The sequence below is a fragment of the Rana temporaria genome, chromosome 5, assembly GCF_905171775.1.
Source record: "Rana temporaria chromosome 5, aRanTem1.1, whole genome shotgun sequence".
Classification (NCBI taxonomy): domain Eukaryota; kingdom Metazoa; phylum Chordata; class Amphibia; order Anura; family Ranidae; genus Rana; species Rana temporaria.
The window spans coordinates 378,336,053-378,355,660 of NC_053493.1; the positions used below are offsets into that span (position 1 = coordinate 378,336,053).

At 45.0% G+C, this 19,608-nt stretch overlaps 1 protein-coding gene across 1 annotated transcript in view; it reads right to left on the reverse strand.

Annotated features, from left to right (window-relative positions):
- Positions 1 to 11,829, reverse strand: part of KCNV1 (potassium voltage-gated channel modifier subfamily V member 1) — a 54,979-nt gene extending 43,150 nt beyond the window's left edge. The window contains exon 1 of the mRNA XM_040352018.1: positions 10,562 to 11,829. Coding sequence (XP_040207952.1) covers positions 10,562 to 11,591 — 1,030 coding nt within the window. The 5' untranslated portion in view covers positions 11,592 to 11,829. The remainder of the gene's footprint in view (positions 1 to 10,561) is intronic.
- Between the last annotated feature and the right edge of the window lie 7,779 nt (positions 11,830 to 19,608).

Sequence of the window (19,608 nt, forward strand, 5' to 3'; positions counted from 1 at the left end):
ATTATATTATAATTTATAATTTTGTTTTAAAAAAAATGTCATACCCGGGATGCCTATTAGAATCTTGTTTGGTCAGATTTAAGTGAGTTATTTCTCTCACTTACCGGCCTACAGTATAAAACGCCAAATTTCCTTGCAAATAATGGTACCGCTTTCAGCACTTTTTTCTGAAGTGGAACTTCCGCTTTCACCCCTCTGGCGGTATTACCGAGTCTGGCTCGGGGTGGAATTTCAGCACCAAAAGCGGTAACCCAGAGCCAGGATCGACTTTGTAGTGTCCACAGGCACAATCTACTTACCTTGTCCCCTGGATCCTGCGATGCATCCCGATGTGTGATCGAGCTGTGTCCTCCTCGCTCGATTCACACAGTGCCTGAGTGCCGCCAAGCTCCGTTCCCTGCGACGTTACGACGCACAGGGGGCGGAGATCGGCGCCAAATTTTAAAAAGTAAATAAACACAATACATACAGTATACTGTCATCTTATAGATTACAGTATTGTATTAAAAAAAATACACACCCCTTTTGTCCCTAGTGGTCTGCCCAGTGCCCTACATGCACTTTTATATAATAAAAACTGTTCTTTCTGCCTGCAAACTGGAGATTGTCCATAGCAACCAAAAATTGTGCCTTTATGTCAAAAGGGACAACAGTGATACTAAATTAGAATCACTTGCAGAATTGAGCGATAGCGATTTGTGGGGAAATTCGTCATCAAAAAATTAAAAGTAATAATTTGTATTATTATTATATTATTTGTTATAATTATTATTATTATTATTATTTATTGTATTATAATTTATGATTTTGTGTTTCAAAATTTTATCATACCTGAGATGTCTACTAGACTCTTGTTTGGACAGATTTAAGTGAGTTATTTCTAAGAATTACAGGCCTACAATGTAAAGCGCCAAATTTCCATGCAAAATAATGGTACCGCTTTCAGCACCAAAAATCTGAATTAATTATACCGCCAGGGAGGTTAAGCACTCCTCGCCCCCTCACCTGCCACATTTGGCATGTCATTTTTTTGGGGGGGGGGAGTTGGGGCTTCGGTAGGAGAGGGAATTCCTGTCCCACTTCCTACTTCCGCCCAGGGACCGCCTCGGCGACTTCTCTTCTTGCTTTAGGCGGCCTCTCCCTTTAGGCGATCTCCAGGGACACGTGACAGGTCCCTTGAGATCGCCTGTCCACTCATAGTGTGCAACGCGACTCGCGCATTTGCAGTAAGTGCCCAGTCGTGAAGCCGAAAGCTGTCACGGCCGGGTATCCACACTATGAATGGAGGTGCCGGCCGGAGAGGGGGGGAGAGGAGCGGAGCTCCGGGCGGCCACGTCGCTGGACCGTGGAGCAGGTAAGTGTCTGATTATTAAAAGTCAGCAGCTACACTAAAAGGCTGGAACTCCCCTTTAAGAACAAGCCTACAGACCCCATCTTTTTTGTAACCCGGGGACCACCTGTATATGTTTCTGTACCTTTTTTGATCTATGAAAGACATAGCTGATATGATTTTCTTGTAATGTCTTAAACTTTTTTTACTTTTTTTTGATCATTAATGTATCCCACTACTTTATATCCCGTTGTTTCTTTGTAATTTTGATGTAAAAGTTAATAACATTTATCAAAAAAAAGCAGAATTAAACCCTCCTATCCTTCACAGCCATGGAAGCTGCCATCTTAGCCTCTGTATGAATTGTAATGGTCATGGTGCTGCACGTGTGATCAGTTAGAACAACCACTATTTGACAGTTATTATTCATGGCATACCTTGAATGTAATTGCTTTGGGAAAAAGGTTAAATGTATGGGTTTGGTTCCAGTTTTAAAGTGATAATGGAAGTGGTATACCGCGCTAATAGATAAAAATGTGCAAATAGCAGCGACACAAATACATGAGATATAATAATGCAAACAGAAGATAATAAAAAAGAAAAAAGTCATGCTTATTAAATACTAAAATGAATATAAATCAAGGAATTACAATCAAAAAGTGTGAAACCACAATAGGTGAGTATATGTGAACAGTCAATTGCACATGTGTATGGAAAAATTGATGCAAATGTAAACGTCTCTAAAAGATAAAGGCAATATAAAGTGCAACAATGTTCACAAATTAGAAAGATCCAGCAGGATGAGATGTTCCAGGACTTTCACCACCACCAAGGAAGATGGAGATCTCTGTGTGATAATAACTCAATAAGTGGGGACTCTTACCAGAAGGAGTGGACCTCTTTTAGCAGCGAGGTCAAAAGTGCCTGCGAATATAGCCCTCTGCAGGGTCTAAAGATACGTCCTGTCTCAAGGATTTGCTGACAGTCTAGGGCAGTCTTCCTCGATATCTGGCTAACATCCAATTCTCCTCCTAGAAATCAAACTCCAAATGGCACGGAGCATATAAAAGAATAAGGGCTCCAATAGTGTATTAATGTTAAAACTTATTTTATTGCTTTAAAATCCAGGGCTGGATATATATATATATATATATATATATATATATATATATATATATACAGCATAAAACACATTTGCTGGCAAAACAAAAATTCATGTGAACAATTCATGTAAGGCGTGAAGACATCAGCACATAGCTCCGTCCAACATGTTTCGTCATACGTGACGTCTTCCAGGGGCGTTTTATCGAGTTATTATCACATGGAGATCTCCATCTTCCTTGGTGGTGGTGAAAGTCCTAGAACATCTCATCCTGCTGGATATTTCTTATTTGTTGCACGTTATATTACCTTCATCTTTCAGAGACCTTTACATTGCACTTCATATTGCATTCATCTTTCAGAGATGTTTACATTTGAATACATTTTTCTATACGCATGTGCAATTGACTTTGCACATAAGAAAGAGTAGAAAAAAAAGAAGCACCGCCTAAGTGCAGTATTAAAAGATTCTTTTAATGACACAAATATCAATCACACTTACAGGAAAGGAAGCAAAGGAAGGCTCATCTGTAAAGATCCTGTAGTCCTCGTCCCGGGTCCATGGGCTTCACAGATGTAGAAGATGCAGAATCTGTTTTGGCCAATAGAAGGAGCAGTGGCTCAGAGCGTGTAGCCCAATCACCCCCTTGCTTCTCCTGTGTGACCCTCCTCCCGGAAGTTTTCCCCGGAAGCAGTCACGTGACCCGTGATGTCACGTGCGTTCCATGCTGGACCAGGTCTCACCCTGATGGCCAGGACAAGCCTGAGGAAAACAGACTTTGCATCTTCTACATCTGTGTAGCCCTTGGACCCGGGACGAGGACTACAGGATCTTTACAGATGAGCCTTCCTTTGCTTCCTTTCCTGTAAGTGTGATTGATATTTGTGTCATTAAAGGAATCTTTTAATACTGCACTTAGGTGGCGCTTTTTTTTTCTCTACCAATTTCTTGTTTACTACAGAGTCAGCACTCTGACTTTAGCAGCCGCCATCCACCAAAATATGCTTTTTAACCCTTGAACTGCCTGTTACTATTATTATTTTAAACAGACTCATTGCTATATCCCCATTTACTTATGCACTGTGTTTGCGCTAACAGTTACCTTTTCTATTGTATGACTTTGCACATATACTCACCTATTGTGGTTTCACACTTTTTGATTGTCATTTCTTGATTCATATTAATTTTACTATTTAATAAGCACAACCTTTTTTGTTTTTATTATCTTAAAGTGATAATAAACTATTTCATATGCCCACTGAAGTGGCTAGCCTTAGGAGATATACAGGGATTAAGCAAAAAAAAAAAAACATTTAATAAAAAGTTACCCCTACATCTTCAGCTGATAATAATTTACACTCAAAAAGAGACACATATGAATTATATCAAAAACAGAAGAAAGGGAAAATAAAATGACAAAAAAATGGTAAAAAGTATACAGTATATTATTTGTTATGAAATTGTCTCAGAAAGCACATTTTAATAGGGAGTGACATTTTAACTGTTGAACAGTTTACATCATTATTTAAAATGTTATTGTATGCATACATTTATGTCTTATTATTTGTGATATAAAGTGATCTTTACCCTAGATGCAAAATGCCATTTTAATTAAGCAGATAGTAGATACAGTACATTTGTTTTATTCCTACCATAAGGCAAGGAGAGGGTTGTGCCTAAAGCACCCTAGGCAAAGCACAGAGGAGGGTCCAGACCTAACCCCCTGGCCTACAGCTGCCCTACGTTCCTGTGCAGTCTATGGGAACAATGAACTCATCTGTTGTTCTCACATTAGAGGTAAGTAATCAAAGTTTGAATCTGATCACAAGAATTGTAACCAAGTTTTTCCATCAATATACCATCACTATGTGATCTGCAGAACTAAAACATATTTGGCATCATAAGTTTTACCCCATTGAAAGGGTGATTAACCACTTAAGACCCGGACCATTATGCAGCTAAAGGACCTTGCCCCTTTTTGCGATTCGGCACTGCGCCGCTTTAACTGACAATTGGGCGGTCGTGCGACGTGGCTCCAAAAACAAAATTGGCATCCTTTTTTCCCACAAATGGAGCTTTCTTTTGGTGGTATTTGATCACCTCTGTGGTTTTTATTTGTTGTGCTATAAACAAAAATAGAGCGACATTTTTGAAAATAATTTAATATTTTTTTCTTTTTGCTATAATAAATACCCCCAAAAAAGATATAAAAACGTTTTTTTTTGTCAGTTTAGGCCCATAAGTATTCTTCTACCTATTTTTGGTAAATAATTAATTATTATTAATTATTAATATTTTATTTTTACTACTAATGGCGGCGATCAGCGATTTTTTTTCGTGACTGCGACATTATGGCGGACACATCGGACACTTTTGACCCATTTTTGGGACTATTGTCATTTTCACAGCGAAAAGTGCTATAAAAATGCACTGATTACTGTAAAAATTACAATGGCAGTGAAGGGGTTAACCACTAGGGGGCGCTAATGGGTAAAGTGTGTCCTATTGACAGGGAACAGACCAGGGCCGATCCACCCTATAGGCTCACTATGCAAGCCGCTTAGGGCCCCACAAAGCTGCGGAGGGCCCCCCCAAATTACTAGAGGCCCCGCCTGGTGAGAAGTAATTTTCGGGCCCCTCACCCCGCTTCTCAACTCGCTGGCTGCATGGGAGAAGAGGTAAGAAGTCAGCACCCCCCATCATTTTCAGCAAGCCCCCCCACCCCCCCATCCGCTTTCTCAACTTTATTGTGTAATTTTGTGTAATTTTGCTTAGGGCCGCAGGGAGGTCAGGATCGGCACTGGAACAGACGATCAGTGACAAGCCAAAGAGAAGAACGGGGAAGGTTTGTTTACACTCACCTCTCCCCGTTCTTTAGCTCCTGTGACCCAATCGTGGGACACCTGTGGCGATCCGGTCCGCAGGTGCGTTCACAGAGCTTCGGACCGGTTCGCGAGCGCGCCGCCAGGGGGGCGCTCGCGACCCACAGCTGGGTTCCTAAAGGGGACGTACATGTACGCCCTTGTGCCCAGCCGTGCCATTTTGTCGACGTTTATCGTCGTGCGGCGGCCCTTACGTGGTTAATTTCTGATCTGGTCAGTAGTAATATCAATAATGGTGGGGGCTCTACCATAAACCAATACACTAATAGACACGATAGGAACATTGGATAAATGATTGTCTGTTTTTTTTTTGTATGCTAGGCTCATATCGAAAACCAATAAGTTACTAAAGTTACGAGAATTCTTGTAAAACAGAATATTTGGACGTGATGTAATGTATTGTACTACGTTGTAATGTTTTCTTTAATTTCCGAGCATGCGTGTTCCTGGTCGCCCAATTATCTGTGCTTGTCCCTTTGGATAATTGTTCATGAACTGTTGTGATCACCTCTCGAAAGCTGAGTACTAATAATCAGATTATTGGATGATTGCTCCAAAGGTAATATTGTCCCTCCGATTTTCTAGTAGGGATCTATATTGCCAGTGGTAGATAAAACCTTGTGAGATGCCAAAACTAAAGAAATACCATAAACTGAACTAAAAAGCTAAAAGAAGTCCCAGAGGAAATCATGAGATCTGTGACGAAACTGGTAGGAGGAGCCTGATTGTCTGACGTGTAGGAAGCAGGAAGTAGTCTGGAGAGGAAGTATAGGATGCTTTGTACACTGTGAAACCGGGGCTGCAGATCCACGATTTAGGTGACACAACCCAACCCCCCCCTCTTCAGTACTACAGCAATACAGCACTTTATAAGCAAATCTTTGACTATGTAGATGTGAGTTGAATGTATATAGACCGTTTTTTACATATTAAATGGGAAGGTCGGCCTGAGTTTGTAGGGGGAGTCGGGGGTCCTCCTTACTCCTGTCGGCCTGAGGTTTGTTTCCCACACTCCCGGCCCTTTTTATTTTGCCTTCTTTTTTTTGTTATCTCTTGTTTGGGTAGGCCCCCCCGTTTAGGCGTACTGACCACGTGACCTTTGGCACACACCAGGTCTTGTTCATTTGTTCTTTACCACGTTCCTACTTTATCTCACGTGGAGACTCTGAGTACAAACATTTTTAAACAGTATTACACTATTGTATGCCTCTATCATTTTTCATATATGGTATATATGAGGAGGCTTGGTGGAAGTGACCAGGAGAAATTGGTGCCCTTTTAAAGCTGTGCTACTATCAGGAGCAGGAGGTGACCAATGTGGAGCATCAGCATACAGCAGCCAGTATAGTAAAAGGAGGCATAAGGAAGATCCCGGCCAGCTGCTGTTAACTACTATAGGCTTATTTTTTAAGCCCTTAAGGTGAGGGTACACCCGGTGGGGGAGGAGAGCACATTGCATGAAGTCACCTTTATTCATCATTTTTTATGGACTTTTGCTAATCATTATTTAATATATTGTAATTAGGGTTGTCCCGATACCGATACTAGTACTGCTATCGGGACCGATACCAAGCGTTTGCCCGAGTACTTGTACTCGGGCAAATGCTCCAGATGCTTCACCCGATACTTGTACTGTCAGTGGTGATCAGTGCGTGGGGAAGTTACAAGCACCGATCACCGCTGTATAGATTTAAAATTAATTTCTCCGCTTCTCTCTACACCCCTCCCCCCGCGCGGCTTTCAGCTGCTTTAAAATCAGCGGTGATCGGTGCTTGTAACTCCCCCACACACGATCACCGCTGACTGTCCCGTGTCCTCCTCCAGCCCCCCTCTGTTTTGCTGCAGTCTGTCTCCCTTCCTCCCTCTGTGTATCCCGCCGTGTATCCCGTGCATCCCGCCGTGTATCCCGTGTAGAAAATAAAAAAAATTAAGAAAAAACACACTGACACGGTCCACCCCCCCCCCTTAAAAAAAAGAAAGCATTATAAATAAAAAAAATGGTAAATAAAAAAAAAAAATGTACAAAATTAAAAACAAATTGTTAAAGATAAAAAAAAAAAAAAAATACTGAAACATGTGCCGCTGTCACATGAGATTAAAAAAAAGTATCGGTATTCGGTATCGGCGAGTACTTGAAAAAAAGTATCGGTACAACCCTAATTTTAATCATTAATCATTATTCATAATATTAAGGAATGTGTGTGATTCACGGAGCACGTGCAATATTGTCTATATTTAAAAAAAATTGCAAGTCACGTTTTTATGCTATGCATTTGAACCTGTATTGTTTTATAGCATAGGCTTTATTTATTGATTAGTATTAGTAGCTCAGAGCATGATATATATATATCTTCGATATAGATCTCAATTGCCAGCCATGGCGGTGATCTAAACCATGCTAGCTATGGAGATAATAGCAGAACTCATAGAGACTATTCCAAAGGCCCACCACAGAAGACCCTGACCTTTCCAGGACATCCTAGAGTTTTTCTTTCTTTTACATCTGTTCTTTCACATTACGGAGATAAGTTGGAATGCAGCCTATTCCACATTATTTTTTACACAGCAACTCTTGAATAAACAATCGTCCCCTGAATTGATACAAGAGAAGCCACACTGCTTAGTCAAAGCGCATCTCGGGTCAAAGCTCTAGTCAGTAAGACAATATTGGTGTGTGCTTCTTGAGTAACCAGTGTATAATTGAACCAGACGTCCATTAGTACCTCAAAAATTAAAACTTAAAGGGGTAGTGAAGGTTCATTTTTTTACACCTTAATGCATCCTATGCATTAAGGTGAAAAAACATCTGATGATTACAGACCCCCTGAGCCCCCCGGCTTACTTACCTTAGCCCTTGAAGGTCCCGTGTCGAGAACGCACTTGATCTTGGCTCCGGTCTCCTCGGCTCTTCATTGGATAGATTGATAGCAGCGCAGCCATTGGCAACTCCAATGGTGCGAGGGCCAGGGGTGGGGCCGAGTCCTGTAGTCGGCGGCACGGCCGCCATCAGGGGGGTACAGGCAGTACACCTGTAAGGGGCCCGGATGGCATCCCCCTTTCTTTTCTTTTTTTTTTTTTCAGCACCCAAACCCCCTCTGACCTCTAAGGGGCCTGGTGGTCGCCAGGGCCCCGGACGGCATCCCCCGTTTTTTTTTTCCGTCAGCACACAAAGTCCCCCCGACCTCTAAGGGGCCCGGTGGTCCCCAGATGGCATCCCCCTTTTTTTTCATCAGCACCCAAAGCCCCCCCCGACCTCTAAGGAACCTGGTGGTCCCCAGGGCCCTGGATGGCATCCCCCCTTTTCTTTTCTTTTATTTTTTATCAACAGCATCCAAAGCCCGCCGACCTTTAAGAGGCCTGGTGGTCCCCAGGGGCCTGGATGGCCTCCCCCTTTTTTTAAATATATATTTTTTTTTTCGGCAGCACCCAAAGCCCCCCCCCTGACCTCTAAGGGGCCCGGCTGTCCCCAGGGCCCCAGATGGCATCCCCCCTTTTTTATTTTATTTTTATTTTTCCGTCAGCACCCTCTAATGGGTCCGGTGCCATCCCCCTTTTTTTAATTTTTGTTTTTTGTTCGTCAGCACCCAAAGCCCCCCCGACCTTAATTCATGGTGGCAGCCCCCCCAACCTTAATACATGGCGGCACCCCCCGCTTCTCAACTTGCGACACTCCCCCCGCTGCTTCTCAACTTGTGTCACCCCCCACTTCTCAACTTGTGACACTTCCCCCTGCTTCTCAATTAGCTGCGGCAGCACCCCCCGTGGTTCTCCAGGGGGCCCATGCCTGAAGCTGTGTAAGGGGCCCCAAAATTCTTATGACTATGACTAAGCACTAGTTTCAGTGCGAAATGCGTCAGAGGTCAGGTTTTATTTTATTTTGCTGTGACTTGTAGTGCTGTCCTTTTAAAAAAAGGCTACAATTTGTTCAGAGTGCGGCTGTCCAGAGACATTCTTTGTTCCTGCTTTGCTAAGTGCATTGCCTGCACCTGAGTTGTCTACAACGGAGGATATTCATCTGGGTTCCCACCTGGAGTGGCTATTCCCCATAGGCGTGCGCACAGGGTGTGCCGGGTGTGCTTGGGCACACCCTAATCACTCTGTGCAGTGCAGATTCCCCCTGCTGAACCCCCGTGGCAGCTGATGCTACTGAGAAAGGGATTGGGGAATCCATGTTCTCAGTCCCTTTCTCTTCTATTTCACCAAAGCCCTTCAATAGGGCTCCTGACGAATTTGTAAAAAAAAAAACTCAACCAAAATAATATTATAAAAAAATGATAATAAGAAAATAAAATTGTAAAAATAAAATTAAAATAATAAAAACAAAAAACTACGAACACCAATCTCATTTGTACTGACATCAGCCACTGCTCTACTAATACCAGCATCCACTGCTTTGAAGTTTGCGGTGCACACCCTAATGCAATAGGCTGCGCACACCTATGCTATTCCCTTTCCCCCGACACCTCCCGTGGTTCTCTAGGGGGGCCCATGCCTGAATCTGTGTAAAATTCCTGTTGGCGGCCCTGGTCGGCGGCTATGGATGCCGAATACAGGACTCGGGAGCGCGTCCGCAATGTAACCCCCTTGGGGAAGCGCTTCCAAGAGGGGGTTAGCTGATGCGGGGAGGAGCCAAGACAGCCATCGAGGAACCCCAGAAGACGTGGATTGGGGCCGCTCTGTGCAAAACAAGCTACACAGTTGAGGTAAGTATGAGGCCCCGTACACACGTCCGAGGAACTCGACGGGCAAAACACATCGTTTTGCTCGTCGAGTTCCTTGTGAAGCCGCCGAGGATCTCGGCAAGCCAAGTTTCCCCATTGACTAACGAGGAAATAGAGAACATGTTCTCTATTTGGCTCAACGAGTTCCTCGTCGGCTTCCTCAGGGAAAAAGTGTACACACCACTGGGTTTCTCGGCATAATACAGCTCCGACCGAGTTTCTCGGCAGAATTCAGCCAGAAACTCGATCGGAGCCGTATTCTGCCGAGAAACCCGGTCGTGTGTACACTTTTGGCCGAGGAAGCCGGCGAGGAACTCGTTGGGCCAAATAGAGAACATGTTCTCTATTTCCTCGTAAGTCAATGGGGAAACTTGGCTCGCCGAGATCCTCGGCGGCTTCACAAGGAACTCGACGAGCAAAACAATGTGTTTTGCCCGTCGAGTTCCTCGAACATGTGTACGGGGCCTGACATGTTTGGTATTTAAAAAAAAAACTTTAATGATTGTGTGAGCAGGAATAAAATTACCTGTTGAATGTCTGCCGAGTTTTAACATCCTCAGGGATCTCAGAAGCCTCAAGACTTGTACTATCCTCCCAACGTTTTCAAGCTCGGTACTCTCACCAAACCAGATCTCCACCAAGAGAGTAATATAAAAGGGCAAGATAGCGACAAAGTCTATGATGTTGATAACACTCATCATGAACTGGCACTTGTCCTTTACACACAGGAACCTAAGGGACAGCTCTACTGTAAACCACGAAACACAGATGTATTCCAATACATTCAACAATGGGGAGTCTATAGAGCCCACCTCAGAGGAGATCAGGACCATGTTAGCTATGGAGACCACCACAAAGGTCATGGAGACTGTCCCAAAGGTCTTTGCAGCCACAGAAGACCCTGGCTTCTCTAGGACGTCCCAAAGCTTCTGCCTGAACTCCTCACAGACAACTCCAGAGAAGTCATCGTCATCCTCGGCTTCTACCTCCTCTTCATTATTCTTGATGTCCAAGGTCTCGCTCTTGAGCTTCTTCCTGAAGTACCTGTCCCTACAGCAGTGGTCTATGCTCAGCTCATCGATGCCCCAATACTCGATCTCCTGCAGGAAGGAGACGGCACACAGCTGGTCCATGACATGCAGGCGCCCGGTCCTGTAGTAGTTCATGATGTACTCAAACATCTGAGAGCTGCGGTCAAAGAAATACTCGTTGTCCAGCAAGTTGGCATCATCGCACAGCTCGAAGACCTCATCCCCTCCAGAGGTGGCCAACCTACCGAGGCGGGTGTGCGGGTGGCAGGACAAGGTCTGCTGAGACAGGACAAAGCGGCTCCCGCCGACATTGATGGTCAGATGGTCCCGGGGAGCGGCGGAGTAATCGCTGCAAAAAACGCTGGAGTCCAAAGACAGGGCAGAGTCGGAATCGCCGTCTATATGGGCTCTGAAGGTCGTGCCTAGATTCATGGTACCGCTGCCGGGGCGCAGGGGCATCCTCCTGAGGCTCCCTCCATCCTCCGAATGGCACGGGACGTCTGAGCAGAGCAGAGTCGGTAACATGAGTGCGGTGTGTGCTCGGTACCGATGGGCGGAGAAGCTGCTGCCTGCAGCCTGATAATACCGGGGCTCCTGCAGAGAAGCTCTAAAGTCGTGACTACCTGGGGGAGAAATGCCTCCTCCTGTACCGGCCCCTATTGTCTATAGATCATTCCTCCCATGGGGGGCTTAAAACTTGTCCAAGTCAGGGAGAGGGAGAAGGATTGGCATGCCGCTCGCATAATAAAGGTTCCTGAGAGCTTTTACCACCTTCAGCATGGGCAGCGCACTGTATTAACGAGCTTCCATCATGGGCAGTGTACTGTATTAACGAGCTTCCAGCATGGGCAGTGTACTGTGCTATAGAGCTTCCAGCATGGGCAGAGTACTGTGCTCCATAGGGGTTCAGCACCTTCCAGCATGGGCAGTGTACTGTATTAACGAGCTTCCAGCATGGGCAGCGCACTGTATTAACGAGCTTCCAGCATGGGCAGTGTACTGTGCTATAGAGCTTCCAGCATGGGCAGTGTACTGAGCTCCATAAGGGTTCAGCACCTTCCAGCATGGACAGTGTACTGTGATATAGAGCTTCCAGCATGGGCAGTGTACTGTGCTCCATAGGGGTTCGTTGCCTTCCAGCATGGGCAGTGTACTGTGCTATAGAGTTTCCAGCATGGGCAGTGTACTATGCTCCATAGGGGTTCATCATCTTCCAGCACGGGCAGTGTACTGTGCTATAGAGCTTCCAGCATGGGCAGTGTACTGTGCTATAGAGCTTCCAGCATGGGCAGTGTACTGTGCTATAGAGCTTCCAGCATGGGCAGTGTACTGTGCTGTAGAGTTTCCAGCATGGGCAGTGTACTGTGCTCCATAGGGGTTCTTCACCTTCCAGCATGGGCAGTGTATGTGCTCCATAGGGATTCATCACCTTCCAGCATGGGCAGTGTACTGTGCTCCACAGGGGTACATCACCTTCCAGCATGGACATTGCACTGTGCTATAGAGTCTCCAGCATGGGCAGTGTACTGTGCTATAGAGCTTTCAATATGGGCAGTGCAATGTGCTATAGAGCTTCCAGCATGGGCAGTGTACTGTGCTCCATAGGGGTTCAGCACCTTCCAGCATGGGCAGTATACTGTGCTATAGAGCTGCCAGCATGGGCAGTGTACAGATCTCCCACTGTTCTCCTGACTGCTTTCAGCACCTTCATAGTAGACAGTGTACTGTGCTATAGAGCTTCCAGCATGGGCAGTGTACTGTGCTCTATAGGGGTTCAGCACCTTCCAGCATGGACATTGCAAAGTGCTATAAAGCTTCCAACAAGGGCAGTGTACTGTGCTCCATAGGGGTTCAGCACCTTCCAGAATGAACATCTTATTATAGGCTTCCAGCATGGGCAGTGTACTGTGCTTTAGAGCTTCCAGCATGGGCAGCGCACTGTATTATAGAACTCCCATCATGGGCAGTGTACTGTGCTATAGAGCTGCCAGCATGGACAGTGTACAGATCTCCCACTGTTCTCCTGACTGCTTTCAGCACCTTCATAGTGGACAGAGCACTGTGCTCCTGATTGTTTTCAGCACCTTCATAGTGGACAGTGTACTGTGCTCCATAGGGGTTCAGCCCCTTCCAGCATGGACAGTGCACTGTGCTATAGAGCTTCCAGCATGGACAGTGTACTGTGCTCCATAGGGATTCATCACCTTCCAGCATGGGCAGTGTACTGTGATATAGAGATTCCATCAAGTGCAGTGTACTTTGCTATAGAGCTGGACTGCTTTCAGCACCTTCATAGTGGACAATGCACTGTGCTATAGAGCTTTCAGCATGGGCAGTGTACAGATCTCACACTGTTCTCCTGAATGCTTTCAGAACCTTCATAGTGGACAGAGCACTGTGCTCCATAGGGGTCCAGCACCTTCCAGCATGGACATTGCACTGTGCTATAGAGTTTTCAACATGGGCAGTGTACTATGCTTTAGAGCTTCCAGCATGGACAGTGTACTGTATTATAGAGATTCCATCAGGGACAGTGTACTGTATTATAGAGATTCCATCATGGGCAGTGTACTGTGTCATAGAGATTCCATCATGGGCAGTGTACTGTGTCATAGAGATTCAATCATGGGCAGTGTACTGTGCTATAGAGCTGCCAGTATGGGCAATGTACAGATCTCCCACTGTGCTCCTGACTGCTTTCAGCACCTTCATAGTGGACAAAGCACTGTGCTCCTGATTGTTTTCAGCACCTTAAAGCTGAAGGCCCTTGCAGGTTTGAAGTCTCCCGCGTGCATGCGCGGGAGTGACGACATCGCCGCTCCAGCCAATCACAGCGCTGGAGCGGCTATACCCGAAACACACGCCAGAACAAGATGACATCTCGCTCGGCGTGGACCAGGTAAGTTCCCTACACCTCGTTTTAAGGTAAGTATTTCATAATGAGCTAGTATGTGGTGCATACTAGCTCATTATGTCTTTTACTTTTCAGGTGTTAAAAAAAACAAAAAAACAAATGCGGGTATACAACCGCTTTAATATTGGACAGTGCACTGTGCTCCTGACTGCTTTCAGCACCTTCATAGTGGACAGCGCATTGTGCTCCTGATTGCTTTCAGCACCTTCATAGTGGACAGCGCACTGTGCTCCTGACTGCTTTCAGCACCTTCATAGTGGACAGCGCATTGTGCTCCTGATTGTTTTCAGCACCTTCATAGTGGACAGCGCACTGTGCTCCTGACTGCTTTGAGCACCTTCATAGTGGACAGCACACTGTGCTCCTGATTGCTTTCAGCACCTTCATAGTGGACAGCGCACTATACTCCTCATTGCTTTCAGCACCTTTATAGTGGACAGCGAACTATACTCCTCATTGCTTTCAGCACCTCCAGCACACTCCAGCGCACTGTGCACAGGAGCGGAACGGGCCAACGTCACACGTTTCAGGGCCCAAGACTAAAATAAACTCACGTTCGAGCCAATTAGGTTTGCCTTGCTCATGTCACTGTGTCCTCTGGTGCAGAAAGTTCCTGTGCTTCTGTTAGGTTGATTCGTTTTGTGTTATGCAGAATCATCTGGAGTGTCTATTTCTTTGCCTTACTGATGTGTTTGTATTTACAGCTCATGGTACATTACAGTGATCTGTAAGTTGTGGATACAATCATAAACCAACATTTCTTTAATGACCTCCCTGTTCTATACTACAAAATAGTTTTTATCAGTATTCATCATGAGTCTAGATTAGGGATGAGCCGAACACCCCCCAGTTCGGTTTGCATCAGAAAATACAAACAGGCAATAAATTTGTTCGAACATCCGAACACCGTTAAAGTCTATGGGACTCGAACATGCTAATTTTAAAGACTTATATGCAAGTTATTGTCATAAAAAGAGTGTGGGGACTCGGGTCCTGCCCCAGGGGACATGTATCAATACAAAAAAAAAAGTTTTAAAAACTTCCGTTTTTTCGGGAGCAGTGATTTTAATAATGCTTAAAGTGTATAGTATGCTTATAAAGTAGCACTTGTTTCCCGTACTTAGAACTGTCCCAGCACAAAGTGTAATTTCTGAAGGAAAAAAAGTAATTTAAAGCCACTTGCGGCTATAATGAATTGTCGGCTCCCGGCAATACAGAGAAAAGGCATTGAAAGTCATTGATATAAAAAAAAATGCGTGGGGGTCCCCCCAAATTCAATTACCAGGCCCTTCAGGTCTGGTATGGATTTTAAGGGGAACTCCACCCCAAATTAAAAAAAAATGGCGTAGAGTTCCCCCCAAAAATCCATACCAGACCCTTTATCCGAGCATGCAACCTGTCAGGCCACAGGAGGGGGGATGAGAGACACCCCTCCTCCTGAACCATACCAGGCCACATGCCCTCAACATGGGTAGGATGCTTTGGGGGTCTGTGACCCCTCAAAGCACCATGTCCCCATGTTGATGGGGACAAGGGCCTCATCCCCAAAACCCTTGCCCGGTGGTTGTGGGGGTCTAATCGGAATCTGGAAGACCCCTTTAACAAAGGGGACCACCAGATCCTGCCCCCTATGTGAATTGGTAGAGGGTACGTTATACCCCTACCATTTCACAAAGAAAGTGTAACAAATTGTAAAAAAACACACAGACACCGTTGGGATAAGTCCTTTATTAAAAAAAAGAAGAAGAAGAAAAAAGATTCCAGCGGTGGTAATCCACTCTCGGTCTCCGCTCCAATGCTGTCGGTATCCTGCGATGGATGCTCTCATCTCTGGGGTCCAGCGATGAGATGATCTCCTCTTCATCCAGGCCCAGGATCCAGCAATGAGATGTCCAGCGCAGCGCATCCTGTCTCCACCGGAGACGCCCGGGAATGATGCGGCGGGAGCCAGTGACAGCTCTTATGTAGCTTGGCGGGGCAAATGTTTGGGTCTAACATGAGTTCGACTCAAACTCGAAGCTCATCCCTAGTCTAGATCTCTTGTTAACTCCTCCTCCCTTTCTAGCCTCCAGGACTTCTCCAGAGCCTCTCATATCTTCCGGAACTCCCTGCCCCTGTAGATCTGGCCAGTCCCTACCCTGTCTGCCTTTAGGCAATCCCTGAAAACTCACTCATTGCAGGGAAGCCTATCCCACCTCCACCTAAGAATTGTACCTGAGTCACCTCCATCAGATTATCCCCTGCAGTTATTATTTTTTGTACCACCTCCCCCTCCCTTAAGATTGTAAGTTCCATGAGCAGGGCCATCCCATTCCTTCTGTATTAAACTGTATTGTAATTGTACTGAGCCCCCTCTACATTGTAAAGTGCTATATAAACTGTTGGCACTATATAAATCCTGTATAATAATATTATCAATAATAATAATAATGATAAAATATTGAAATTATAACTAAACCCAAAAGAATAAAATTGTATATAGTGCAGCTTACCAATCCTTAATAGGGTTGTAAATGTTAGTTTTTTATTTTCTAAATAGTTTTCTTTAAGCTAGTGCATTGTAGGTTCACTTACCTTTTCCTTTGATTTCCCTTCTAAATGTTTTTTTTTTCTTTGTCTGAATTTCTCACTTCTTCTAAGCTTGCCTCCATCATCCGAGCTGTTCTGGCTGGGGGTTAGTCAGCGTGCTTGCCCCCTCCCTTGGGACTACATCCCTGCAGGGAGACGCTGTGAACGTCAGAGGTCCGTGAATCTCTCTGATATGAATAGCAATCACATCACCTGCAGTTGCAAGCTGGAAAACAAATAACTGGCAAGCTTTTTTTTTTTTAAATATACAGTTAGATTTATAAACAGCATATATTTATAAACTCAAAAAAATGTATGTGATAGCTAAATTTTCCAACTACTTTAAGGTCCGATGCACAATTGAGAGATTTGAAGTGTGTATACTGAAGCGTTTCGACATCCAGATTCCCATAATATTTATTGGAGCCCTTCACGCTCCAGAGTCATGTCACCTGAAGCTTGGCGCTCGAAGCTTGAACAAAATCTGTGAGCTTCTATGGGGAAAGAGTTGCATGTTTTCGGTTTCTGTAAACTTAATTTTTTGCATGGTTTCTTTTCCTTCTCCTAGTTACCTTCTTTTCATTTGCTCAAGCAAAAACTCTCAAGCCTGAAAATACCTTAACAACTCCTGTACAAGTGTAATGCCACGTACACACGATCATTTTTCAGCATGTCCAAAAAACGACGTTTTTCCAACTTCATCATTAAAACGATGTTGCCCACACACCATCGTTTTTAAAAAATGATCTAGCAAAGCGCGGAGACGTACAACACGTAAGACGGCACTATAAAGGGGAAGTTCTATTCGCCTTTGGGCTGCTTTAGCTGATTCTGTGTTAGTAAAAGATGATTCGCGCTTTTCTGTCTGTTACAGCGTGATGAATGTGCTTACTCCACTATGAACACTAGTTTTACCCGAATGAGCACTCCCATCTCATAACTTGCTTCTGAGCATGCGCAGGTTTTTTTCGTCGTTTTAGCCCACACACGATCATTTTTTACAACCCGAAAAACGACATAGTTTAAAACGACGTTAAAAAATGCAGCATGTGATGCACCCTCACCCTAACCTATAATATATTGTACCTGATATTTCTGTGTCTGTATTGTACGCACTTGAGCTATGTATGTACCGTATTTATCGGCATATACCGCGCGCCGGCGTATAGCGCCCCCCCCCCCCCCCCAAGCTGAGAAGGGAAGTTTAAGGAAAAAATTACATTTTGGATGTCTTGCCCGGCGTCCATCGGCGGCCTTGTCCGGCGTCCGTCTGCGGCCTTGCGCGGGGTCCGTCCAGCCTTGTCGGATTTCCTGCGCACTTGGCTTCTCTCGGCTCCTCTAGTGTGGCTGCGGGCGGAGCCAAGCGTGGCCGAGCCTAGCCGAGCCTAGCTGAGTGCACAGTACACTCGGCTCGGCTCGGACAATGTCGGAGACAGCGGGGATCGGTGGGGATCGGCGTATATCGCGCACCCACGATTTCCCCCTGATTTTAAGGGGAGAAAAGTGCATGGTATACAGCGATAAATACGGTATCTTGTTTTGTTTGTTTTGTTTTTCTTTTGTACTATGAGAAATACCTTAATAAAAACAACTTAAAAAAAAATGCAGCATGTCCGAATTTTTTTTTTGTCGTTTTTCAGAACCTGAAAAATGATGTGTAGCCCACACTAGATCATTTTAAATGATGTTTTTGAAAAACAAAAAAAATTTCCATGCCGAAAAATGATCGTTTGTACGCGGCATTTGGCTTTTCCCCCCTTTATTTTTACATGTGGATCTAGCCAGTAAATCTGTTATTCTGCCTTCATTCAACAAACCAAGCTGACCTGAAAAGTAAGCAGTTAGGGGGTTGAGACAAATCATTTGACACTGACAGGAGTGCTTACATTGGTCAGCTTTTATTAATTTTTGTAAAGCCTTTATCCCAAAAGGAGAAAATAAAAGTTGCTGTAACTGCTTAAAGCAGTTGTATACCCGCATTAATTTATTTTTATTTTTAACACCTGCAAGGCAAAAGGCATAATGAGCTCATTATGAAATACTTACCTTGGAACGAGGTGTGGAGAACTTACCTGGTCCACGCCGAGCGAGATGTCATCTTGCCTTGGCGTGTCTTCCGGGTATCGCCGCTCCAGCGCTGTGATTGGCTGGAGCGGCAATGTCGTCACTCCCGCGCATGCGCGCGGTAGACTTCACTCCGGCAAGGTCCGGCGGCTGCCGGTCCTTTAGCCGAGGATCCCCGCTGCGCATGCGCCGCTGCAATCAGCGGCGCATTGCGAGGGAAATATCTCCTAAACCGTACAGGTTTAGGAGATATTCTTTATACCTACAGGTAAGCCTTATTATAGGCTTACCTTTAGGTAAAAGTGGTAGTAAAGAGTTTACTACCACTTTAACAGCTTCCTGTCTGCCGTATGTACAGTATACATATGTCCTCAGAGGGGAACAATGATATCTCGATCATCACTGCAGCAGGAGCAATGATTTGAGGTATTCTTTTTTATAGAGTAGGCTATGGACTTTCATGTAAATGTGATCACTTTTACAGGCAGTGGAAGGAGGCCCCCTTCCTGCCACCTTTACCAGGCTCTCCCGTCCCACTGGAGAGCCTGGTACTGATGCTACTGGTCACATTGGTAGCACTAGGAAGAGTGGGAGAAATTTCTGTTTTTCCTCACCCTCTTTGATGTCAGAAGTCAGATTTCACCACTTCTGGTTCCGGCTTGTTCATTTACATACAGTTACTGGTTTGTAGAGCATCTGTGATTAAATCAAATTCAGTTTGATCAGATGGTTTTGAGGGTAAAGAAAAAATCCGGGGTCTAATAGACCCCAGATCTCCTATTAAAGCGGATGTGCCATGGGGAAAAAATATTAAAAGCCAGCAGCTACAAATACTGCAGCTGCTGACTTTTAATATTAGGACACTTACCTGTCCTGGAGTCCAGCGCTGATCGCAGCAGAGCACGAGCGATCCCTCGCCTCTCTGCTGCTCCCCCCACCATCCACGTTGAGGGAACCAGGAAGTGAAGCGCTGCGGCTTCACTGCCCGGTTCCCTA